The sequence below is a fragment of the Prinia subflava genome, chromosome 2, assembly GCF_021018805.1.
Source record: "Prinia subflava isolate CZ2003 ecotype Zambia chromosome 2, Cam_Psub_1.2, whole genome shotgun sequence".
In the NCBI taxonomy this organism is placed as follows: domain Eukaryota; kingdom Metazoa; phylum Chordata; class Aves; order Passeriformes; family Cisticolidae; genus Prinia; species Prinia subflava.
Genome location: NC_086248.1, coordinates 103,009,305 through 103,034,709, shown reverse-complemented (window position 1 = coordinate 103,034,709; position 25,405 = coordinate 103,009,305). Strand labels below are relative to the sequence as shown.

Here is a 25,405-nt window from a genome sequence, read left to right as displayed (position 1 = left end):
CTTTTGCAGTTTCTTTTTGTTTGTTTGTTGCTTGTTTTTTTTTTATCATACATGTTTCACCCATTTTTCTTTCCCTGAGGATTCTTTTTGCATGTCTTTTTTAGGCATGTGAAAAGTGTAGGTGTTCAGCTCTTGGTGGTGTTATTCTGTAGGTAGGTAGTGTCTCTGGCCAATCTGGATTATTTAGGCTCCTGTGGTGGAAAAGTGGGTTATCCTGTATTTTGTTTGTTTCCTTCTGTGTTTAAAGTAAGTACAACTTGTTGAAATGAACACTGGTGAAAGCACTGCCCATCAAATGTAAACATCCCCCCCTTGAACTTGACAGGAAAAGGGAAGTGGAAAACAGCTTTCATATGAATCTTTAAGAATAGTCAGAGTAGTAATAAAAAGGGAAGTTGCCTCCCAGAGAACATTAATTTACAGTTGTGCCACACCTAAAATGCTCTGCTAGCACCTTATATCGGTTTTGCTGGTGCAGAATATCTTTAAAGACTTGAAACGTTTCTTTTTTTCAATCTCAACTTAAAACCAGCAAACACTTCTTCTGAAGTGTGTCTGAGGGATCTACTGGTGCCAAAGATAGTGGGACACACCACTAGTCTAAGCTCAGTGTCTAAATCAGTTGTTTATCCTTACTGGAAGCTATTGGAATTCAGCTTGGCTTGATACTTTTTGGATTGTTTTTTTAGCTTCCGTATTGTGTCCTGTCCATGAGGTTGCAGTATTTGTAGAATCTTAGAGGGCTGTAAACTTTATTTGATCATGCTTTTTCTTCCTGTAATTGCCATAGTAAATCTTCCTTTGGTGTGTGTCTTCAGGTGCCTACTTGTTGGACTTGAAACCAGGTTTTAGTTTTGTTTCACTAAGCAGCAAATCAGAGGGATTCTGGCTCAGGTCTTGGATAAAATGGGATGTTTTAAAATATTGCTTACTCCCCTTGTGTTTTGTTTGCAGATACATCCGACTGTATGGGAGGAAATTCAGCAGGGAGGATCACGTGCTGTTTATCAAACTATTGTATGAGTTGGTTACAATTCCAAAGCTGGAGATCAGCATGATGCAAGGATTTGCACGCCTTCTGATCAACCTGTTAAAGTGAGTAGAGATTTCTGCTGACTGTGGAACCTTTCTGTCTGGGAACAGTTGATCTCTTGCTCAATGTTGTACCTTTCATGTAGCAGAGTTCTTATATGTTACTTCACTTATCTGCCTGTGCAGTGCTGCTGGTTAAAGGGTTCTCTTGTGCAAAGGCCGTTCAAAGCTTTAGGAGTTGGACTGAAAGTGGAAGAATGCCAGAATTCCCCCATCAGGAAAACCAAACAGCTCAGAGAGCCAAGAATTAAGGTTGATTCTCTTCTAAGGAGAAGATGAAATCTGGCTCATGACTCAATAATGTTTATTTCACTTAGTCAGGAAAAATTTTGACAGTGTCACTTGTGCTGAAGGCTGCCAGAGGCCAGCCTGGTCCTGCCTGGCCTTCCTGCAGTTTGTGCCAAATTGGGAGCAGGGATGGGGGTATTCCCATGTGCAGCACGTCCATGTCAGTGTTGAATCCTGAAGTGCTTGGTGTTTTGTTTCCTATTAGGAAAAAGGAACTGCTTTCCAGGGATGATTTAGAGTTACCATGGCGACCACTCTATGAAATGTTGGAAAGGATATTATACTCCAAAACAGAACATCTGGGACTAAATTGGTTTCCCAAGTAAGTTCACATTTTAAAACATTTGATAGGCCATTCATACCTGCTTTAAAGTACTTTGTAATGTGCTTTTAATATCTGGAATTTGATACGTGGTAATTATTCTGTTTCTATTTTCAGGAGGCACCTTTCAATAATTGCATGCAGGGCTACACTGAATCATGTATCTCCTTCTGCCTGTCACTTGTGTTTGTCATGCTGTTTCTTTCTCTATGAATGTGATTAATTTTTAAATACACTGAAGCAGAGGTCTTGCTCAACCTATTCTAGGGCGATAACCCACAGTTTAATAAATGTAGTATGAAATATTTAATAGTATTGTTGTTGTTTAACCCCAGCTAAAGCCTCGCATGCTGCCCTTCCTAGTGGGACTGGGGAGAGAACTGGAAGGATAAAAGTGAGAAAACTTGTGGGTTGAGCTAAAGATGGGTAATAATGTGAAGAAAATTAATTTACCCCAGCCAAAACCAGCACAGGTGCTAAGTTAAATGTATGCTATTCTCTTCTATAACAAAGTAAAGTTGTGGGGGAAAAGATACAAACGGTACTGTCCTTCAATATTTTTCCTGTAATCCTTCCCAAGATCTGGAATCCAGGTATAAATCAGTCTGCACTCCAAGAAAAGTGAATTCTTTTCTATAGTCGAAACACATATTTACTCAAAGTGATGCCATGATAGAGAGAAATAATTTATTTTCTCCAGTTCAGAATTTCATACATGAAATTCAGAGTGCTGATTTTAAAAATGAAAGCTTTTTTGTTTTGCTTTCTCTGCACTGTCAATCCTCCTCCATTTATCAAATTTTCAGACTTAAAATTTTCATCATTATCCCAGTCAGAAAAAGTCCTGCTCTATAAATTACAAATTATAAAAGATAGCACATGGATAATGCATGATCTTTGGTTGAATTGAAACTTTATGTCAAGAAATGCAGGTGAAAGTGCTTCATTTGTTCTTAAAAGAATAATTTGCTGAATGATACTGAAGCACTGCCACTGATTCCTGAGGAGAAGGTCCTATTCCTGATAAGGAACATGAACAGGAAATACATGGAGCATTTCAGGCTGAATTTCTCTTGTGGCTGTGTACCTGAAAAAACCCAGTTTGCTAAATTGAATTATTTTGGTAATTGTAGGTTAAATGTGAAAGAGCAGAGCCTTCCTTGTTTTTTTTTTTTTTTTTTGTACCTGCACACCTTGCTCTGGGAGGATGGTGTTGAGTAACTGCTCACTGTGTAGTGGGGAGGGAACTTTTCCAGGAGAGTAAAGGAGGTTAAGCAGGAAGGAAGATTTCTGTTGTGATAATCTGACTGAAGCATTTCAGCTTTTATTAACTTTATTCCATGTCAGACGCTCCATGCAGTGCGATTCCTTCTCATACAGTGCTCATCCTTTTTTGAAGGATATGTTTTTGGTGGAAGTCAAGGTTTTAAAAGCTGATTTGTAGCTGTTTAATTTATCTCTTGTTTTAATTGAATTTTATTTTTGTTTACATTCAGTTTATATCAACCAGGCTGGTCTTCACCTGTTGTGCTTAAGGTATTACATAGGTGGTAAGAATGATTTTTTTTTTGGTTTTTTTTTGGTTTTTTTTGGTTTTTTTTGTTTTTTTTTGTTTTTTTTTTTAGCTCTGGCCAATGTCCCTTCTGCATGTTCTGTTGGACTGCAGTGCTGTCACTCAGGTGGAATTCTCTGCATTAATAATTGTATTTGGAAGGCCACTGTTAACCTGATACCACTGGTTATGAGAATGCACTGGATGCAAACTTTGCTAATTGGGGACCCAAGCAGAGTGTGTGAAGTGGCTCTTCAGGGCTCTGTTCTTACTAATTTAACCAGCAAATATATTTCAGGGGTTTAAATGAGGGCTAAGTTTTCCGTTGGAGCAATTGTTGTGTGTAATTGTGGATAAATTCACCGTTGGTGCAGGAGCACATTACAGAGTGAAGGTACCTTCCTCTTAAATCAAATGAAAGTATGGAAAGTGCTTTAGTAGTGAGGTAATGGCTTCTGGAAAATCCACCTAGCCATCTTGGGGCTGTGAAGAGCTTCTATGTCAAGAGTTCACTGGGAATTTTTGTAGGAAAACAGGAGTTTTGGTGTGTGATAAATGCAGAAAACTGCTGGAAGTGGCAGTGGGATTGCAGTGGGGTTTACTTTGTTAGGGTTTTTTTAGAAACAAGGGCTTAGTTGTACTAATCTAGTGAGAGATGGCTCACTCTAGCTATGAGATCACGAAAATAATTTGTGAAACTGTAGCTGGTTGCTCTTTCCATTGTCTTAATTTAAGTGGTGGAGTGTCCACTTCAGGATTAGACTTTACCTTCAGACCTTCTCCTGAAAAAAACTGAAATTTGTCTTAGTGTTTTTTGATAATATAATAGTTAGCTCTCTCATTTTATGTCTTAATAATTTTAACTGAAACGTGTTTCTCTGTGTAAATGCAGGGGAAAAAGAAACAATTTGCAAATCAGTATCATCATACCCTTTCCTAAAGAAGAAAATAATTCTGTAGTGCCAAAAAAGATAACTGTGATAGGTGTTAAAAGTGGTGTTGGGTGTTCTTTAATGTATCTCCCCAGCTGCATTGTCCTGTCCTTTCTTAAAACTCCCCTAATGGGAATATTCCAGGATGTCTCCTGTACCTGAGCTCTACTTGAACACTCTCTTGAATGGAAGTCTCTTGGGTCCAAAATTGTCTTGCTGTTGCTTTTTGTATTCTGGCTTCCAAAATTTGTAACCAAAAGAGAGGATAGAATGTCTCAATCTTTCTCCTTTGCTCTCTCACACTGACAGATGCTGAGATAAGACTAAAAACTTGTTAATTTTAAAAATTTGTTCATATCTGGCCACAGTGTCTGTTAAAATTCCAGTCCTTCAAGTTTTCCTTAGTGAGAGCTGACTTGAGTGGAGTATCTGAAGGGAGCTTGTTTGTTTTTGTCACCCAAACATTTATCATGTGAATTTTTAATGCTCTTAAGGAATGTGTTGGTTCATGTTTTATTTATCTGCTCTTGGAACAACTGTTATCTTTTTTCTAACTCCTTCAAGGACAATATTCACTTGAACCCAGGATCTTCCTGAGCTTCCTGCAGAGTTTAGTTTTGTTTTTGTTTAATGACTGGTTGTCCTTTCCACATTTTAGAGTCAGTTAGCTTGAAATTTTCTTTCTGTGAGAGGTCCTGAGTTGCCTTTGTCACTGTTGCATAAAATATATATCATTTTGCATCTTCTAGGGCACTGTTTGACTGAAGCAATCACAGGGCTGAATGGGCTTTTGCTGGCTTGTGTTGAGTGTTGAAGGGAATTGGTGATTTATCCATTTTTTTATTTCTTCTGGTTGTAAACTCCTGGGATCAGTTTACTTCACGTAGGACTGGAGAGACAATAGTACATATTCAGTATTTGTGTCTCAAAGTTAAAAGTGGTGAAATTGGTAAAATTCTAAAGGTGAACATTTGCATCATCTTTTTCTGAGTAGAAAAGCATTGTTTAACATTCATTTGGAATGATGAATGAAAGGGTGCAATATTTCTATTTCTAGAGAAAGCATATCTAAAATATGTAAGAATTTGTTCTGGCAGAACTTTTTTTTCATTCAGGCAAGGTTTTTGGGTAAAAGTGCAAGTTAGTCTTGAGGTGGTTGTGTAATACAAGCTTTGAAGAATGTGACAGTTTACTACCTTTGTGGTCACATTGGTTGATCGTTCTCCGCTCCCACTTCCTTTTATTCTTCGAGTTTATTCTGACATTTAGTCTTTTTAAAGGTTTGATGGCATCCTGTGACAATAGGTGTTGAAATGATTCCCAAGTAAGTGTTCTTGCTGTGGATGAAAGCACTTTTAAAATCAGCTGTTACTTGAGAGGGACTCCAGTAAAATAACCCTTGATTTGCAGACAATTCATTTCTTCTTAGAGCCACTGGACAAAGCCAAAAACCACATTGAAAAGGACAAATACAGTGTTTGAAGCCTAAAAACAACAAGTTGCCTTTATTTATCTTACAAATATTCATGAATTGCACAAACCCATTTTTCTGTTTTCATCTCCACCAGAAGTCACTTTGCTGGTTGTTCATGAACAAAATGCAGGATGTCACTTCCATGAAGTGGTAGTAATTCTTCACTTAAATGCAGGAAATACCGGAGTAGTATATAAAAAAGTAGGACCAGGAGTTGAGCAGAGCAATTTTAATTGTTACAGTTAGGTCTGTGGAAAAGGCAATTAACTAATGCATGTCCAAAGAAGGCATCTAATTGCATCAACATTATCTTAAGCTCTGGAGGAAAAGGTCAGCAAATGGTTGTTTATTTTATGCTGTCTCTGAAATTTGGTAATATATTATTCCTAACATTTCCTTTTTCTCATTTCAGTTCTGTGGAAAGTGTTCTGAAAACACTTGTGAAGAGCTGCAGACCGTGAGTGTTTGTTTCATGATTTTTTTTGTGTGTGTTTAATTTTAATTTAGGAAGGAGGAGAAAAGTGTTTAAAAGACTCCACTCTACCTGTCATTGCTTGACTACTGTTTAAAAGTTTGGGGTGGAGGGTAGAGACTGTTGTGGGGTTTCTTTTTCCTTTTTAACAGCCTTGGTTGCAATAATTCTGTTGTATAAAAAATGTATCTAATATGCATTTTAAATACTATATTGCATGCATACTTAGTGTATTTTAAAAGAAATTAAATCACCAATGTTCCTGTAATGTTTCTATAAATGATCCTTGTGCCTGAAGTGATTTTTTTAATATTGCATCAAAAGTGAGTAATAGTTGTTTGATTTGGACCAGCCTTCACAGCAAAATGGTTTTGCATTGTACAGATTCTTCTCTGGTTCAACAAGACAAGAATCTTTTTAATTGGTGCTCTTAAAGTGATGCACCACAATGTCCTTGGTTTATCTCTGTTTTGTGAAGGTTTTTGGAGGTGAGGGCTGCCTGCCTATGGCCCCTGGGCGCATGGTTTTACTTTAAAATGAACATCTATGACAAATTAACAGCTAGTTTTCAATATGCTTAAAAAGAGCCAAATTTCAAAGCCAGGTCTGTGTATATTCAATGGTTTCCTTGTCTTCAGGTATTTCCCAGAAGATGCCACTGCAGAAATGATGGATGAGTGGAGGCCTTTGATGTGTCCCTTTGATGTGACCATGCAGAAGGCCATTACCTACTTTGAGCTCTTCCTGCCCACCACCCTGCCCCCTGAACTTCACTACAAGGGTTTCAAGTAGGTGTCGCTGAAGAGTGCTCTGTTCCAAATGCAAGGAATCATCTTTTACAGGGTGATTTGAAGTCATTGGTGGCTTTCAACAGCATTTTTGGCAGGAGTTCAAGACAGAAAAACTGTCAACCAGCTTCTTTGTAACCTGCAGGAATCTTAGTCCCTCTTCCCTACTAAATAAAGCACACAGCAAATCAAACTAAATTGAATTTAATGGAGTTTGCAAAGGTGCGTTTAAGTCAGGGATTGGTGTGGAGGGTTTGCATCCTTGGCCTCAGGTGAGTTCAGAGAAGGAGCTAATGACACTTGTGGCCACTGATCAAAAGAGACAAATTTCACAGTGCAAGGCAGAAGAAGATGAAGTGCCATTTGTTTTTATCTGGTTTACCTGTGTTGGGATGGCAGAGCTGAGGTAGATAAGGAAACTCCTGGAGAGACAGTTGTGTGAAAGGGGATCAAAAAAGAGTCAGAGGAGAAATAAAGAATAAAAGCAAGGACTAAAAATCAGACTTGGGAATATGCTGTAAGCAGCAAATTGATAAAGGTGATGATCCCTATTCTTGCTGAATGAATTTAGGGACAGGTGAATTCCTACAACCACCTGGCAAAGTGAGGGATAAATACTCAGTGAGGGAGCTGCTTTCTCAGTGTTAAAATTATTTTGCCTCTTGTTTTCTTTCAGGCTTTGGTTTGATGAATTTATAGGCCTCTGGGTGTCAGTTCAGAATCTTCCCCAGTGGGAAGGGGTAAGTATTTGCTTTTCACCTACACTGGAATAAATCCTCGTTTAAATATTCCTATATTGTGCTTGCAAGAAATTGAAGCCAAACAATGATATAATAGATTTTTTCCCTTCTGCTTTAACTAGCACAAGAAAGCAGAGACAATAATTTCATTATTATTAGCAAGCAATGACTGTCTAAATAAGAGACTGCAGTTGTGCTTGGTGAACATTGTCTAATGGCCAGCTCAGGCAGCTTTTCATTCCAGCCTTGAGAATGCTGGCATTTTCCAGACTGCCTTCTAATATTTGGAATTATGCAAAGTGCAGTTGTGATTTCTAGAAGTTACACTTCTGTCCTGTGTTTTAATACATCTTGGGTGGTCCCTAATTTTGAGTGGTGATGTTTTGCCCTCACTGCAATGAGCTGCTGTCAACTTTGAGATCCAATAAAGAGCCTGTACTCCCCTTGTCCAGAAATTCCATTGGGCTGTATCTTCCAAGGCACAGTCTACGATGTACCTGTGTGCCCCTGCTGTGTGTCTCATGTGAGGAGATCAAAAGCTACCTCCCTCTGGAGGCAGTCCCAGCAGCAGCTCAGGTGCTGCTGGTATCAGCTGAGCTGTGCCTTGGCTTTGCTGCAGTGAAACTTGGCCTATCCCCAGTTTTTTTCCCTGCTCAGTATGAACATAAGCTCATTGGCCATCTGGCTCTTTTTACTAATCTCCTGCCTGGATACCCAAGGAGAACTTCTCCATGTCTGAGGAGGAAGCTGATTTCCAATTCGCTGTGGTCGCACATTCTGTGGGTCTTCTGCCTTCCATCACAAATCCAGGGAGGCAGCCTTGGGTCCAGCACTTGGCAGTTGTCCAGATTCAAACACTGGTGATGCCAAAGCTGGTTTTGAGATTCTGTGTTCACTTTTGCGTTTTTCTGATGGTTTTCCCCCACCAAAAAAATCACAAATGTATCTATTCCTTCTGACAGAACTGTGACAGCCTCCACTTGAATATCTTGATTTAGTTTGTTTCTGTCAAACTGTGTAACAAATAATCATCAGCATTCTTTCACAAGTTCTCTCTTTTTTTTTCCTCTTCCACTGTATTCTGATGTTTTGCTTGCTTTTTTTCCCCCAAAACTTTCACTTCTTGTTTGCTTTTCTGTCATGTCCACTTTCAACTCGGGTTCATTCCATCAGGCTGGATGCAGATAATTAGACACACGGGTTCTGACTCTGCAATCCAGTTTAAGCCTCTGTCTACTGCAAGCTTTTCCTCAGCTTGCTTTGGCAGGAATTAGACTTGCTGTTTGAAGGGGAGCTGTGGAATCAATTCCTTGTGTGCATAGTAAGAATTTTTTTCAGTGGGTATTTCCTCATACCAAATGAAAAAGGCAGATCATTAAAGAAAACGTAACCCTTGTCTTTAGGCTGTGTCTGATGTCCTGAATTGAACTTGGGGGTTTTCCAAAGCTGTCATGTCCTTCAGCCTGAGAGGTGACCTGTTCCTCTGGGCTATCTGTCTCGGAATTAGGCAGGATTATTTAAGGCCTTTCCTTTTGGCTTTGTCATTGTCTAGAAATACTGATAGAAGCATCAAGAGCCTGGCAGATTTGGAGAAGCTCCTAAAAGCAGAGTTGGTGGGTGATGTGCTTTTCATCATGAGGATAGAAGAGTGAGAATTCTATCTCCCTTTTTTTTGGTTCAGTCCTGATAACTGTCTTTCCTGAGGACATCTTCCAGTTCCCTTTTGGACTCCTGGGGCTGTCTTCTGGTGATGGAGTGTCTATTTCTTCATGGGCAGTCACAGACTGCCCTCTCATCTGACAGCTGATGCCTGTGACCTTTACAAGCCACTGATGGGTTTAAACCAAAGCACACAAATGTGACAGCCAGCAGCACACACTGAGTAGGATGGATCCTGCAGGAAATAATTGTCCTGAAGAGCTAAATATTGGGAAAAGCTAGATGGATGAGTTGGTGGAATTTTCTTCCATGTCTCTGTATAAATGGTATTTTAGGCCAGTGAAACATGTCTTGGTGGTTCTGATGGAGTGAAATCTCCCTTCCCAAGTGCTTGTAGTACCATGGGTAGCTTTTATCTTGTGTATGTGAAGTCACTGGAGGGCCTTGCATCTTTTATTCTCAATGTATTCTGATGAATATTCCCCTTTTTCTGGTTATTTTCAGCATCTAGTATATATTCTGATGAATATTCCCTTTTTTCTGGTTACTTTCAGCATCTAGTCAATCTTTTTGCTCGCTTGGCCACTGACAACATTGGGTACATAGACTGGGATCCATATGTACCAAAGGTAACAGTGCTTATTTCATGATATGCCTTACTTATCTTGCTTGATGGGTTTGTTTTTTTAAAACACCATTGAATTAGAAAATTAATTTATGTCAATGCTTTTTTTTTTCTTCCTGGCAGATTTTTACTAGGATTTTGAGGAGTTTAAATCTGCCAGTGGGAAGCAATCAAGTGGTTGTTCCAAGATTCTTAACAAATGCTTATGATGTAGGACATGCAGTCATGTGGATCACAGCCATGATGGTGAGTAACTACTTCATAAAATGAAATAAAAATGAATGCAAAGCTTTAAATACATATTTAAGATGAATATTTGTTCTGCTGAGCTCACCGCAGAAGTGTGGTCTTGGGCTTTTCTGCCCAAATTATATTGTCAAGACCATCCTTCCACTGTCAGTGTGGAATGGGGCTGGAAAGGTTTGTGTCACAGCTGCTGCTTGTGGCATTTGGGAAAGGAACAGGCAGCTGTTTTAGTGTGAACCTCGGCAGATGGGATGGAGACGATTTGCTCTTCATGCTGAGCTCAGGATGGAATGTGATTTGCTGTGTCGAGGTCTTGCTGTGGCGAGAGCACACCTGTGCCTCGTGCTGCTGTTACCTGTTCATTTTATCTTGGTCTGTGTGATAAAATCCTGTGGTTGATTTGTTTCAGGGTGGACCAAGTAAGCTGGTGCAGAAGCACTTGTCTGGCTTGTTCAATGGCATTGCCTCTTTTTACCATCCCTCAAATAATGGGCGCTGGCTGGTGAGTTGAGTGGTTTGGATGTCAAGACAAGAACTTTGGTTGGGATTTCAACCTGTCAGCCCTGTGTGCTCCATATTGTCTGGTGATGTGTGGTGCTTGAAGCCTTGCATTATCAAGATCCACGATTGCACTGTCATTCAAACCATACTCTATTCTCACGTCACTGCAGAGGTCTGAAACAAGACTTCTAATTCACATATTGCCAGGAAAAAGAAGTCGGCTATTGAAATGAGGCTGACACACACCAGAAGAATTACCTGTGTGATGTCGCTCTTTGCTTGCTGACCTACTGCCTCCAAGTTATGGAAATCTAGGATGGGCCTTGGGGTAACTGGAAGAAGTCCCTGCCCATGGCAGGGGCTTGGAGCTGGATGAGCTTTGAGGTCCCTTCCAACCCAAACCATTCTGTGATTCTATTAATCAAAGCAAAAAGAATTTTTAATGCATTGTCTAGTTTGAAACATAATTTTTTGATGGTGCAACTGGAGGAATCTTCTGTTAAAGAATGTAAAAATCTCCCTGTGATAGCTGGTGGAAAATAGAGTAAAACAGCAAGGCTGGCCACAGTAGTGCCAAGGGAGCTTGTTCTTGAACAGAGTATTTTATTTGCTTACATGCAAATGTGCAGGGAATGCTCCCAAAGATGTCCTAATTATGTAAATAATCTTGATGCTTGACTATATAATTTTTATGTGATTTTTGTGACTCTTTAAATCATAAGGCATAGTGGTGGCAGCATGATTACTGATATTTTGGGAAATGAAGTTTAGCAATAAGTTGTGAGCGTCATATTTTAGAGCTCTTCTGGATGTTCCTTTATTGTGGTTGCATAATTCCAAGATCTTGCCTTACTCATTTTTTGTTGTGCCCTGGGTAGCTCAGGTTGTGCTGCTGCCAAGCCATTGACCAGCATTTCTGGTCTGTTCCCAGAACAAACTGATGAAGCTGCTCCAGAGGCTGCCCAGTGGTGTGGTGAGGAGGCTGCACCGTGAGCGCTACAAGAAGGTGACCTGGTTAACTCCTGTCCCTGAGAGCCACAAACTCACCGACCAAGATGTGACAGACTTTGTGCAGTGCATCATCCAACCTGTTCTCTTGGCAATGTTCAGCAAAACTGGGAGCCTGGAGGCTGCCCAAGCCCTGCAGAACCTTGCACTGATGCGTCCTGAATTAGTAATTCCACCTGTACTTGAGAAGTAAGTTTTGGAGGAACATTGCAACATCCGTGTGCCCTTCCAAAGAAATAAATAGGAAACACAGTCGTATTAAATAATAAGTGATTTGCTTGCTGTAAATGAATGCCTGCAGTGAGAGGAGCTGCTGATACACCCTCCTGAGCAATCACCTGAGTCAGAACGGGAGCAAGGGCGAACTCGATTTCTTAAACTATTTGATCTGTTTTGTTGTTTGGTTTTTGTTGTTTTGTTGGCTTTTTTTAACACCTGGCAAGTGGCATAGTTCTGGGAGCTGTTGACAGCTTGTGTGCTTTAGGGTAGGCAATCCTCAAGTGGCTTGCATGTCTGGAACCATTTTGTATCAGATAGTGGGTGGATCAGTTGAAAAAGCAAATTTGCATCCTTTATTCATAAGCCACCTGGTAGGTTGCAGATACATGGGATGATTGTGTAGCAATAAGGATATCTTTTAAATTTCTGTTTGGTTCAGAGCATGTCACGGGTTGTTTAAAATCACTGCATTACTGACTTTGTAATTGCCAGACCATGTGCCCCAGTGAAATACTTGGTTTGTACTATTTCTAATGCCTTGATGCCTGAAATTCCTAAAGAAAAATCGTGCTCCTTCCTGCTCCATGGGAAGCTTTCTTCCTAGCCCCTGTCTGTGTTCCCTATGCAGCCTTTTGTACTTAAACAAAACAGCAGAGGAATGAGTTTGATTGAAGAGCCCTTCCCCTGTTCCATACCTCCCTGACTCAGCTGTTTGTAAAAACTTGATAAATCCACTCTTCTACAAAACGTTCCAAGCAGGACAGCAGTGCTGGGTAGGGCTACCCTTTCTGTTCTGAGAGCAGACCCAATGTCTACTCTGTAGTTCAAACTATCCCTGGAATGTTTGGCTTGGCTGCAGTTCCAGATTATTTGGGTGAGCTGTGCTCTGGGTGACGTAGGGCAGGGGTAGCACAGTGACTCCTCTCTGAGCTGGAGGCTGTTGGTAACAGGAAATGTTGTTATGTAACTTGCTTTAGAAGTGTTAAGTATTTTTAAAAAAGGGTTTAAAAATCACAGTAGCTTCCCAAGTTTTGACAAAGAGGTCTGGACTTTAATGTAACATGAGCTAAGAGGTCCCCTCTCTGTTTAGAGGCAGCCAAGGCACGTTCTCATGTTTGCCTCAAGAACCTTAGAACTGGTATTGCCTCCAAGTCCAAACTGGGAAATCATGGTAGCTTTGGATACTGAGGCACAGGCAGCTCTTAATTCCTGTGCCATAACTGCTCAGAAAGTCTTTAATCCTGAACTGGTGGTGGATAGCACTGATCCACTGGAAGGAGCAATGTAACTTAACAATATTAAATCTTTTGGAAAATTATGAGAAAAATTTTTGGAAATATTAGTATTTTTTTTGTCTTTCATGCAGAAAATACCATGTACGCTTCTATTTTCTTTGAAGGCTTTAGAAACATTACTGTTGCAAATCTGACTGCCTCCCATTTTACAGAACATACCCTGCACTTGAGACCCTGACAGAGCCTCATCAGCTCACAGCCACCCTGAGCTGTGTCATTGGAGTAGCTCGGAGCCTGGTGTCTGGGGGAAAGTGGTTTCCTGAGGGTCCCACACACATGCTACCTCTGCTGATGAGAGCCTTGCCTGGGGTGGACCCAAATGACTTCAGCAAGTGCATGGTGAGTGTACAAATACTGCCTTTTTTAGAAGATAACCAGCCAACTAACTAATATTATATTTTATATAGAAATATTTCTAGATTTTTCTGAAAGCAGGTAACTCCTATGTCCAGAATTTACCAGCCTTTTTCTGCACAATTTTATTCCTAAAAGTTCAATATTACAAACCTCTTTTGCTCATGTAACAGTACAAAGTCGTTGTGATAAGCATTGTACTGACTTTTTGGCCTGTTCTGAAATACGAGATTAAATAGCTTCTCCACAGCTCTTAGCAAATATTCCTAGTCTTTTAAGATCAAAAGGAAGCCCTTTATCACTAGGTTTTCATTATATTGTTCTAAAACTCCATGTTTTCAGAAATTCATACTAATTGACTTAAACAATGTAAATATTGGGGTTTTGTAGCTTTAAAGTTCAGCACAGAATAATTAATAGCTATGTTACTTAGTAAATTGAGACTATTTTTTCACTGCTGCCTATTAACTTTTATATATGAAATGTGAAATAGCTGTTGAAGTTTCAGGGTGGAAGAATTAAGCTCTGGATTTTTTGGTTTTTTTAGTATAATTTTCATTAGATCCTATGCCTTAACTGTAAAAGCTTTTTAATGTGTAGATACAATAACACTCATTAAAGAGCTGTTTATACCTCTCAACAGATTACATTCCAGTTCATTGCAACATTTTCTACTCTGGTGCCTTTAGTAGATTGTTCGTCTGTATTACAAGAAAGAGATGATCTTTCAGAGGTAAGAGTGCTGGGTTGGCATAAAAACAAAACTGTAACTTGGTTTTCAATTTCATTTCCAGCAGGGTATGCAACAATATGAATCTTGTTTGTTTCTATCAGTAGAGCTGATACCAGTGTGCAAATAGGCTTTAGCAATGGTTCTTAGTCACAGCTTGTTGTAGAGAATGTTAAATTCAGGCAATTTAATGTTTTTATGTCAAAACTAAATTGCGCAGGGCCCTGTGTGGTGTCATTTGACTTGGAGCTTTCCCAGCCTTGAGGAGGATGTTGGACTCAATAGTTATTTTAAATAGTGCATTAGACGTTTTCTTCATTTTTCAGGGCTGTTTACTTCCTAAAGAAACCCCTGCTCCTCTTTAGAGTCCTACTTCCCTTCCCTGATTGAGATTCTATTGCTTTCCCTCCAGATACTTGTTAATCTCTTCCAGTCAAGAGACAGTAACAGCATTAGACAGTGAGTCTTATCCCCCTTATCACACCTGTTTGCTCCTGGGACACTTTGTAGCTCGGAGAGCTGCAGGTTGCCCAGATTAGAAGGTGAATTTCATTGCTCCAGAGCTGTAGTATCAAAAATAAAGAGGAGTTTGTTCAGTGAATATTTAATGTAAACCTCTGCCAGGAGAGTAGGTCTGGCACTCGCTGACCTCCTGCTGCAAAGGAGGATCAGTGGTGAGGCCAAAGGTTGTATCCATGGAGGCAGACCTGATTTCACCAGAGAGGTTATTTGGATACACATCCAGGCCAGCAAATTGGGACAGGACAGTGTCAGGAACAGGTAGAAACTGTTTCACGAAGCACTTGAGTCTGTATGGTGGGAAATTCACTGGAGGATGTTCTCACTTGGACATTGGAAGTAGTTAATGTAGGAAATAAACTTTGTTTCCTTAATAGAAGCCAACCTTGTGTGTTTCCTTTGTGTTGGAAAACTGTAGGTGGAGAGAGAATTGTGCTCTGCATCTGCGGAATTTGAGGATTTTGTGCTGCAGTTTATGGATAGGTGAGTGAGCTAAGTATAGAGGAAAGCTTGGCATTAAGAACTTTATAGAACTTTCCAGTTTCACTTACTAACCCTGCACTTACTGTGCTTATTTGTGTAGATGTTTTGGACTTATAGAGAGCAGCACATTAGAACAAACCAGAGAGGAGACTGAAACAGAGAAAATGACTCATTTGGAGAGTCTGGTGGAATTGGGTCTCTCTTCTACTTTCAGTACAATCCTCACCCAGTGTTCAAAGGATATCTTTAAGGTATGTAGAACATGGGCTTTTCATCTCTTTTAGGAAATTTAATTTTGGGTTGACAACAACTGGTGCATTCAAATTCTTCCTTCCTTTGTGAATGTGAACTTCCACATTTAACCAAGGAAAAGGCTGAGAGGGCAGCTTGAATTCATGTCAGTTTGGTTCTTGACATTATCTACATCCCTACAGAGCTCTCCTGCAAACTGATGATAAACAGAAGAAGCAATCATTCCAGCAGTTTATTTTATCCCTGTATCAGTTTAGGTTGTGGATTTTCATGTCTTGATAATGCTGACCCACCCAAGCTTCTGCTTTCCTTTTCTCTCCAGCTCCCTGCTACTTCTTCAGCTGGGCCAAAGAGGCTGTTTAAGGAGCTGTGTGGTTAATGGGATCAGAAAAATTACCTGGATTAAAATAACTCAGAGGGTGAGGGTGGAGAATCCGGGTTATTACATGGACAGCTTCTTTCCCTTATGGAGTTTGGGTTACCATATTTCTGCTTAAATAAATATATGCTTGGAGATGCCAGGTTTTGTACATTCCGAACATTGGCACTCAGGTATGATTTTTGTTGGAATCTCTTGGTAAATGCAAGTCTTAAGTTAATTTTTCATTGTCATTAAGTATTTAACGTGTATTTTTCCTGTTTGTACGTTATTTAAGTGTTCAAGGGACCTACATTTTATACAGCTGAGCTTGCCTTGCAACGTGTTGGGTGGAAATAACCTGCTTTAAAACTACTTAAATAGTTGCTACTTAATTCCCTATTTGTTAACTTAAAGGGATGTCTTGGCTTTCCTTCACTGTGACACGTGGAATAAGTTTTCCGGTCATCAGCCTGTGACTTATTCCCGGAAAACATTCTCTGTGTAGTTTTTCAGAATCACCCTAAACTTATATTAGTTGTCAAGAGCTATCCACCTCCTCTCTTCCCAAAGAGAACATTTCAGGCTTTCCACAGAGCTGCTTTCTATCTCTCTGTTCTGATTTTTTTTCCATGTGAGTTGTGAATTTTTGGTTTAAAAGAGTGCAGGGTTGTGTAGAGATAGTGCCTTCTGTGTAACATCAAACATTTTGGGATACCTAATTTGGTGGGGTTTTTTTAAGCAACCTACATCTTTTTGTCTTCATTTTTAGGTTGCCTTGGAGAAGGTTTTTAACTTTGCTGTTTCAAATATATTTGAGACAAGAGTTGCTGGTCGAATGGTTGCCGATATGTGCCGAGCTGCAGTAAAAGTGAGAGAAAATTCTTTTAATTTCACTCCCTCTTTGAAAAAGAAAGCAGCTAATGCTGCTGCTTTTTCCTGTGTACTATCTATATTTTTTTTCATGTCAGTACAGGTGGCTCTTAATATTATGTCTTCTAAAATTGGCTGGTTGCATATAGCAATATTTTTGGAGATTAATTCATGCAGTATTTATCTTGCATTTATGTTAAATATAGGTTTTATTGACTGGGAATCATGAAGTCAGGCTGACTGTAGGTTGGAGTTGGGGTGCAGTCTAGTCTTAGACATTTGTCAGTGTGTGTACTGAGTTCCCTCAGATATTTTGGTTTTAAAGTGGACTTTTTGTGGTGCTGTTTGCAGTGCCGCCCTGAGGAGTCATTGAAGCTTTTTGTACCACATTGCTGCAATGTCATAACTCACCTCACAGGCAGTAAGTTTCTAACATTTTCAGTGTTACTGGCTTGCTTTTGGGTTGTTGTTTGTTAAACATGAGAAGAGTATCTAAAACTTACGGCTTTTTTCCATAAGTTCATTTCAATGACAATTGAAATGGACAATGGACAAATCCACTATTCTCTCAAAAAAACCTGAAATGACAATTGTGTAATTTCAAGGCCAAAATCTGTCAGGTTGTAAGACCACGATCCCTTAAAAATGTGGCAGTTTGAAATGTCTCCAGACATTGCTCAATTTCAGGATGGTACATTGGCTAAAGTGACTTCTAGCTGGACATGGGTGCAGTGTGAGTTGGAGGGTTGGGAGTTGGAATGGAAGCGTCTGGATTCTGATGCAGCTTGATTGGAAAACTTGGCTGCAGTGTGGTGACAGCAGTGCTTATCCCTTGTTCCTCTAGATGACGATGTATTGCATGATGAAGAACTAGATAAGGAGCTGCTCTGGAATCTTCAGCTTTTATCTGAGGTATTCCCAAAAACGTTCTTCTCATGCTTATGTGTCACTGCATCTTGCTTAACCCCCCTGAAAGAAGAAAAAAAAATAAACTTTTTTTTAAAGCAATGTAAATGATGTATGAATGGCACTGGAGAGCTTCTGGTTTTTACCTAACTTTGAATGCGACAAGAGTGGTTATTGTTTGAAGAAAATAAACACACTGTTGCATGTGGAGTGAAATTAAAGCAGTTACTGAGGGGGAGTGAAAGAAGAGGGATCAATGCAGGGAGAAACGTAAGCTTTTGGTAGATAGAAATATTTTTAAATTAATTTAAGAATATACAGGAGTATTTTTAGAAGGTGGCATCACTGAAACTTTTCCAGCAGCTTGTGGAGGTATCAGTTCATGTGCAAGTTCAGTGTGAGCTGGAGAATGGATCCTGGCCCAGCTGGGCTGAGCAGTGTGACCCTGTCCAGCCCCTGCAGGACCAGACTGATGTTTGCAATGTCTCTCTGTGCCCCCAGATCACTCGAGTGGATGGCAAGAAGCTGCTACTGTACAGGGAGCAATTTGGGAAGATACTGCAGCGCACGCTACACTTAACCTGTAAGCAGGGTTACATTCTGTCTTGTAACCTACTGCACCATCTTCTTCGTTCTGCTACACTTATCTACCCCACAGAGTACTGCAGTGTGCCAGGTGGCTTTGACAAGCCTCTTTCTGAATACTTTCCTATCAAGGCAAGGATTTTCATTTATTTAGGATTAGAGGATTTTACCTTTTTTTTGTTTATTTTTTGAATAAAACAGTCATACACTCTACGGTTTTATTTGGAGATTTCTGGATGGTGGTAGCAGCAATGGAAAGTGATGCTTTGGGCTTTGAAATATAGAGCAAGTGACAATTAATTTAAAGTATATTGATAGCAAAAAATGAATCCTGACTGTTGTTTGAGTAGTTTTATATGACTTACTAGTGGTTTGTGATGTGTGTTTTTGCCATGATTGTATGACTTCAATAAATTAATACGCAGCAAGGAGATGTGGTGTTTTACGGGTCAGCAGAATGACAAATAATTATTCTACCATGAGATTGAGATAAAATGAATGCAGAAGTGGCAATATTAAAAGTTACCGAAACTGTCCAAAGTCATGCGCTGCTCTGCTGTTTGAGGTCAATTTATCAATATTCCAGTTTAAAGGCAGCAATTTTTAGCTGGCCTGTTTCAATATACACCTGCATTTTGCTGAAAAGTGTTTTTACATAATTCCCAATTGCAGATAATCTCTTGTTACTGAAAGCTAGCCCAATTTTGTAACTGATGGGGACATTCCGTTTGGGCCAGTTAATCATTTAAAAATGAACAAAAATATCCTAAATCTCAAACACCAAAAACCCCAAACAAATCAATAAACTCCCAAAAAATCAACAATCACAAAATTATTTTGAATTCCTCCTCTGAAACGGAAAAAATTCACAATGACTTTGGTATTCTCTATAGGAGTATGAAAAGTCTGAGTTGTACTTAAGAATGTGTCTAAATTTGTATCCAGTCAAAGGAATAAAGTTATATTTCAGTTAGACCCATGAAGTCCTTTTCTTTTTAATGCTTTTAGATATATGTGGTTTTCTAGGTATATGTAGACATATGTAGGATTGGTATTTCTGTTTGATTTTATGGTGGTGGTGTTTTTCCTGGAATTGACAGGATAACTACGTTACTTTATAGCAGGAGTTAGTTCACATGTGTTTGGGGCTTTTTAAACAATATTAAATGCTGTTTTTTAAGAACACAATTCAAATAACTTGATAAATAAGAAACATCTTTATTTGCTGCAGGACTGGGGTAAACCAGGTGACCTGTGGAACTTGGACATCCAGTGGCACGTTCCTTCATCAGAGGAAATAAGCTTTGCTTTTTATTTGCTGGATACGTTCCTGCAGCCTGAGCTCACCAGGCTGGAGCTCTATGCACTTGGAGAGCTGGAAATGTCCAGGTAGGATGGAGAAGGTGCATGTATCCATTCCTGGTAGTTACTGCCAGTCACACAGACAGTACAAAAATTGAGAGGAAAATACTATAATGTTGCACTTCGATGTTATTTTAAGATTTCCAAAGCTCCTACTTCAGCTGAGATAGCATCAAGATTTCCTTAAAGTAACACAGGAAAGTTGCTCACATTTTGCATTTTAATTTGTCTTCAGACTGTAAAATATTCACTCCTAAAGTATTCCCTCATCCTTCCCATAGAGGGAAGGAATTGTCTTTGCCTTCGGATAAGGTATTATTTCATAAGTTTTATCTGAAATTTACATAAAATTCTTCAAAGCAATTTTCACATTAGTTTATCTTACCTGCACCATTTTGAAATACAAAGTCTCCCATGTTTTCCAGAAAATGAAGTTAAATATTGGAGTTTGTAAACAAATTAGGATGTCTCAAAAAAAAACCTGGCTTGATTTCTGCAGTGCTTCCTCCTGTGTTTAGAACTGATGTAACTAAAGAAAAAACTTCCATAAAACTTCACAAAAAAGATGTGGTTTGTCATTTGTGTATTTTCAAGAAATTAAGAAATAAATAACCAGGTTTTCCTCTTTGTTTAAGAGATGATGTGCAGCAGTGTCTTGCCATTGTCCACAACTGCCTGATTGGTTCTGGGAACATTCTGCCTCCTCTCAAAGGAGAAAGGGTGGCTCATCTGTAAGTAACATTTATTATATATCCCAAACATTCTCAGTGATTATGTTCCTTCATGCTGGGTTTTAGTGCTTTCTTACTGCTGTTGTCACACAACTGCTGCTAGAAGCTTGCTTTTAGGGAGCACTCATAGTAAATACCAAGGTACAGAAAATTCACTTGTCAGGAAAAGACTCCCCTGTCCTTCCCTACAACAGGGAGCCATGTGTGTTTCAATGAGTGTGTTCACAGGTTTGACAGACGCAATTTCTGTCAGTTTAATAGAACTGACGAGGCTCTGTTAACTGGGAAATCAAAATTCTGGGTTCAAGGTGTCCTTATGGTGTCCTTGCCTCTGACAAAATCTGACCCAAAGGGTGGTTAATTTATAAATGTGGAAACTAAGAAATGCTATTACTAAATCCAGAGGTCTATGTGCTACTGGCATGAAATTTAACTGGTTAAAATGAATTAAACGCCAGTGAAATACACAGATTTAATTATTTTCGTAATGTGTAGTAATACTTAGTTTGTTTTCATTCAGGGTCCCAACTCTGGTGTCTTTGGAAGAGACAAAGCTGTACACTGGTGTTGAATATGGTGAGTAGATCCCTGGCTGTTCAAGTAGGCTCTTAGTGGGGGGTTTTTTGTGGGTTTTTGTGGGATTTTGTTTGGGTTTTGTTTTGTTGTTTTGTTTCTGGTTTTTGTTGTTGTTTGGTTTTTGGTGGGGTTTTGTTTTGGTTTGGTTTTTGGTTTGTTGGGGTTTTTTTGTTTGGTTGGTTGGGTTTGTTTGTTTGTTTTTGGTTTTTTTGGTCGTTGTTGTTTGTAAAAAAGCGGTTATTTTGGAGACCATAATTTTGATTCTTCTCATCATAAAAATGTTTTTTTATGACCAATAAAAGAGTTCTGTGTACACACAGTTTTTTCAGCAGCAATAACACAAGATATGGATCTGCTGCAGGAATCTGCCTGGGGATGGGAGCTCTGTGTGTTCCTCAATTCCCATATGGTAAATGAACTGCCTGAACTTAGAAATGAAACCAACTGTCAAGGCAGATAAAGAAGGTTGTGTACCTATAAAACCCAAGCAGCTGAGGTGATAAACTGATGAGAGCCATGTCCTTAGATATAACAAATGGTTATTTTTATAATCGTTCATACTGCCAGCTCTGAATAGTCTGCTCCATAATAATTTGCTTTTTACACTGTTGTATTATTAACAGAAAATGTTTCATTTTATTTTAGATTTATCCAGGGAGAATTACAGAGAAACAATTGCAAGGGTTACAAGGAAGTTGCTGCGTAAGTTTGATCACTCCTGTAACTAAAACTGTGTCATACTTGAGTAGGATTTTATAGTGAGGAAATTGTATTTTTTACTTTGCCTATAATGCTGAAAGTTAAGTTTTGCAGAAACAAAATTATTGCTAATTTTTAAAGCTCTTTTCCTGTCTGATTACACATTTCATTTCTCCCAATTGCAGGTTACATTCTTGATAATTCAGAAGATGATACCAAATCTTTGTTTCTAATAATAAAGGTATGCTTTACATTTGTAAAACTTTAGGCAAGATGACTTGTTTTGCAAAGCAATCACTTTTATCCTCTCTTTCTTTCCACAGATTATTAGTGATGTTTTGCAGTTCCAGGGGTCTCACAAGCATGAGTTTGATTCACGATGGAAAAGCTTCAATCTAGTGAAAAAATCAATGGAGAACAGGGTCAGTGACTCAGCTTTGTGAAGCTTTGGTTCCTGAATTGCAGATGTGATACTGAAATCTAAATCAAGGGATTCCTTTTTTTACAGCTTCGAGGAAAGAAACAACACATCAGAGCCTTGCTGATCGACAGGGTTATGCTGCAGCATGAGGTATTTCTTCCCCTTTAATCCTCACTAGTTTGCTTGAAAAGCTGCTTTGCACAGTTAGCTAAGTGTCATCATAACAATATTCCTGCGCTGGTGTTTTTATATGTGTGAAATGTAAAAACAATCTGTCCTTTCTTTGTACTCCCCATGAATTCAGCTGAGAACTCTGACGATGGAAGGCTGTGAATACAAAACTTCCCACCAGGAGATGATCAGGGATCTTCTGTGTTTGTCTACGAGTTCTTATGGGCAGGTGAGGAGTAGCCCCTTTTAAACTGAGATTTATGAAGTATTTTCACGGTCTCTTCAAGTGATTCTACATACTAAGTCTATTGTTCTGTCTGTTTGCTTTTCAAATGATCTTAAAAGCACCTCGTTTCTGGCAACATAAAGAATCTGCTGTAACTTTGTAGCTGTTCTCATGTAAATGCCAGAAACAAGTAAGTTTTTATAAACGGGGGGGGGGGGGGGGGTGTTAATAACCTTCCACAAATAACTTTGTTTCTGTGCACAAATACATGGTAACAATTTCATGCATAAATAGCTGAAATGGATGAGGATGTTATTTTTATCTAGTAAATTTTTTGTTTCAGGTCAGAAGTAAAGCCCAGCAAGCATTCTTCACAGCTCTGGGAACCTACAATTTCTGCTGCAGAGATATCATTCCCTTAGTTCTGGAATTCCTGCGTCCCGACCGGCAAGATGTCACTCAGAAGCAATTTAAAGTACTGCCTCATTAACTTGGTTCTATAGCTGTCTATTGAACGTGTTTGTACATGAGAATTTTTGATGGAGAAAGTGGGATTTGCTTGTTTATCAGCATGATTGATATTTTCGTGACTAATAGGCATGACTGGTGTACAGAATTATTTGTATTAGATCTATTTTCAAGAGAAATGCTGTGTTAAAATATGTTGCCTGTGTGCTCAGATATTACCAAAATGTGAGTTAGCACCTATTTTTAAGTTATGGAATGGAAATTGAGAAGCTGTAGTCAAGGTGAAGCAGCTGTGAATCATCTCCTTTACCATAATGGAGAAATCAGGCAGCCAATCTGGGGATAAATTAATTGGCAGGGCTTCAAATCTCATTAAATGAAGAGGACTCTGCGCAAAATCTTCAGTAATTTGACAGTGAGGCTGAATGTTTATGGACATTTTAATGATTTGGTAGCTGCAGCTGAGTTTTTATTCTGTGTGGGTGCATGCATATGTCAGTATCACGGATGAGCTGAGCTTTAACCTTCTTCCATTCCACACTCCATCTTCCGTTCCACAGGGTGCCTTATATTGTCTTCTTGGGAATCACAGCGGGGTGTGCTTGGCCAATCTGCACGACTGGGATTGTATAGCACAGACGTGGCCAGCAATTGTCTCTTCTGGGCTTAGCAAAGCCATGTCCTTGGAAAAGCCATCCATAGTCCGACTCTTTGATGACCTAGCAGAGAAAATCCATCGTCAGTATGAAACCATTGGACTGGATTTTGCAGTGAGTGACCAATTCCTTGGTGTTCAAGCTTGTCTGTATAGACAAAGAAATTCTGTACTCTGCTGATTCCAAAGCAGAGACATTAAAAACTTGAGAGTTCAAGTCCCACATCTTTGCACTGTCCATCAACAGGTTCCAGAGAAATGCATGGAGGTGGCTGTTCTGCTGCAGAAGTCAGGACAGCCAAGTTCAGAGTTCCCAGCTCTGGGATCAGAGGAAATTCAGTTGGGAATTCAGCGACAGAAGGAGAAGAATGCTGAGGCTCTGAGGTGAGTTCAGCTTCTCGAACTGCACATTAAATATTATCATCCAAAGTGACTAAACTGAAAATCCCTAATGTCCAAGGATTGTTGGACTGCATCTTCTCTCTACATTTTTATTTCCTCTTTGCCTCTTCCTTTTCACCTTCACACATCTTTTGTTGAGGAACTTTTCATCTATTTGTCAGTGGATCTCTCAGTACCATGTTGTTGATAACTCCCTCTTTCTCTTAGGAACTATGAAAATTTGGTCAACATGCTGCTGGACTGTGTGGAACAGAGAAATCTGTAAGTCCCTCTTTTTTGTGCATGAAAGCGATTTTCAGGGTCGATTGGAAGTGGTTGCATGGATCAATACCCAGGAGGATAGTTACCATGGTTGTGGATTTATTTGCACTGGGAGATTGATTTGTTCATATAAGGCATCATCACATCTTGGACTTAAGCTTTTTCCTTAGTCTGGCCTGTTACTGAGGTTTTTAATATTTTTTTTAATTAAAAAAGCTCTGGTTCTGTCTTTAACGCTGACATCAGAATAGATTCTAATTGTTCCCATAATATTTGTGTTAAAGAACTTTTAAAAGAATATCCCTATAGGTATTTTACACCATGTATTTTATACTTTTACATCTGTGTGTTCCCAGAACACTGAAGGTTTCCCAAAATAAGTTAAGCTTATTGATTACAGTAATGCCATTAATTTATGTATTTACATAATATTAATACGTGTAATAATTTCTGAGTAAAACCAGTAGATAAACTTTGGTATTTACACTCTGTTTTGAATATTTGGGGTTTTTTCAGGCCCTGGAAGTTTGAGCACATAAGCATTGGCTTCCTGTCCCTGCTCCTGAGGGATGACAGGATCCTGCCCGCCCGTGCCATAAAATTCTTTGTACAATGTCTCAACCATGATGCGATTGTGGTTCGGAAGGTGAGCCCAGGCAAAGGATTTCTTTTGGGTCTGCAGCTCTTGGGGCTTTACATCAGGTGCTTATGGGGTTTTGCTGAGATAAAGCACAAACACTGAATTGGAGCTCCCTCCTCTCCCTTCCAGCCATGTATGTGTACAAAATTCCCAATCCAAGAAATGGCAGGCTTGGCAGCGCTGTAGCGTGACATGTGTAAATCTGAAAACTGTGAAGATGTGGGATGGGCTGAGTCCTTATTTATTTCAGAGGTCTTTTGCAGAATTTCTTTTGCAGATGGCTGCTTTTCCCACCTGCAGTTTGTTATTTGAAGGGAGCCATCAAAGTGTTTTGCTTGTTCTGTTGTTGCCTCATTGAGGCTCAAAACAAAACTTCTTTTCCCCAAAAGAATTATTAAAACAATATTAAATTCAAATTATTAAAACAAAATTATCAGTGATGGTTTTCTGGCCTATAAAGTAATGCATGTTCTATATCCTCTGAAATAACCAGGATTATTTCCTAAAGGGTTCACTCCAG

The 25,405-nt window shown here is 39.3% G+C and overlaps 1 protein-coding gene across 1 annotated transcript in view; it reads left to right on the top strand.

Annotated features, from left to right (window-relative positions):
* The window catches only part of PSME4 (proteasome activator subunit 4), a 45,082-nt gene that overhangs the window by 6,119 nt on the left and 13,558 nt on the right, over nt 1–25,405 (top strand). Inside the window, exons 2-31 of the mRNA XM_063391350.1 lie at nt 955–1,095; nt 1,586–1,702; nt 6,073–6,117; nt 6,771–6,920; nt 7,597–7,660; nt 9,874–9,948; nt 10,068–10,190; nt 10,600–10,692; nt 11,623–11,888; nt 13,366–13,552; nt 14,211–14,300; nt 15,235–15,299; nt 15,400–15,550; nt 16,682–16,780; nt 17,134–17,203; nt 17,627–17,694; nt 18,190–18,405; nt 19,505–19,662; nt 20,271–20,366; nt 20,887–20,942; nt 21,588–21,644; nt 21,827–21,882; nt 21,965–22,063; nt 22,150–22,212; nt 22,367–22,462; nt 22,803–22,934; nt 23,488–23,697; nt 23,830–23,966; nt 24,192–24,245; nt 24,762–24,891. Coding sequence (XP_063247420.1) covers nt 955–1,095; nt 1,586–1,702; nt 6,073–6,117; nt 6,771–6,920; nt 7,597–7,660; nt 9,874–9,948; nt 10,068–10,190; nt 10,600–10,692; nt 11,623–11,888; nt 13,366–13,552; nt 14,211–14,300; nt 15,235–15,299; nt 15,400–15,550; nt 16,682–16,780; nt 17,134–17,203; nt 17,627–17,694; nt 18,190–18,405; nt 19,505–19,662; nt 20,271–20,366; nt 20,887–20,942; nt 21,588–21,644; nt 21,827–21,882; nt 21,965–22,063; nt 22,150–22,212; nt 22,367–22,462; nt 22,803–22,934; nt 23,488–23,697; nt 23,830–23,966; nt 24,192–24,245; nt 24,762–24,891 — 3,364 coding nt within the window. The remainder of the gene's footprint in view (nt 1–954; nt 1,096–1,585; nt 1,703–6,072; nt 6,118–6,770; nt 6,921–7,596; nt 7,661–9,873; nt 9,949–10,067; nt 10,191–10,599; nt 10,693–11,622; nt 11,889–13,365; nt 13,553–14,210; nt 14,301–15,234; nt 15,300–15,399; nt 15,551–16,681; nt 16,781–17,133; nt 17,204–17,626; nt 17,695–18,189; nt 18,406–19,504; nt 19,663–20,270; nt 20,367–20,886; nt 20,943–21,587; nt 21,645–21,826; nt 21,883–21,964; nt 22,064–22,149; nt 22,213–22,366; nt 22,463–22,802; nt 22,935–23,487; nt 23,698–23,829; nt 23,967–24,191; nt 24,246–24,761; nt 24,892–25,405) is intronic.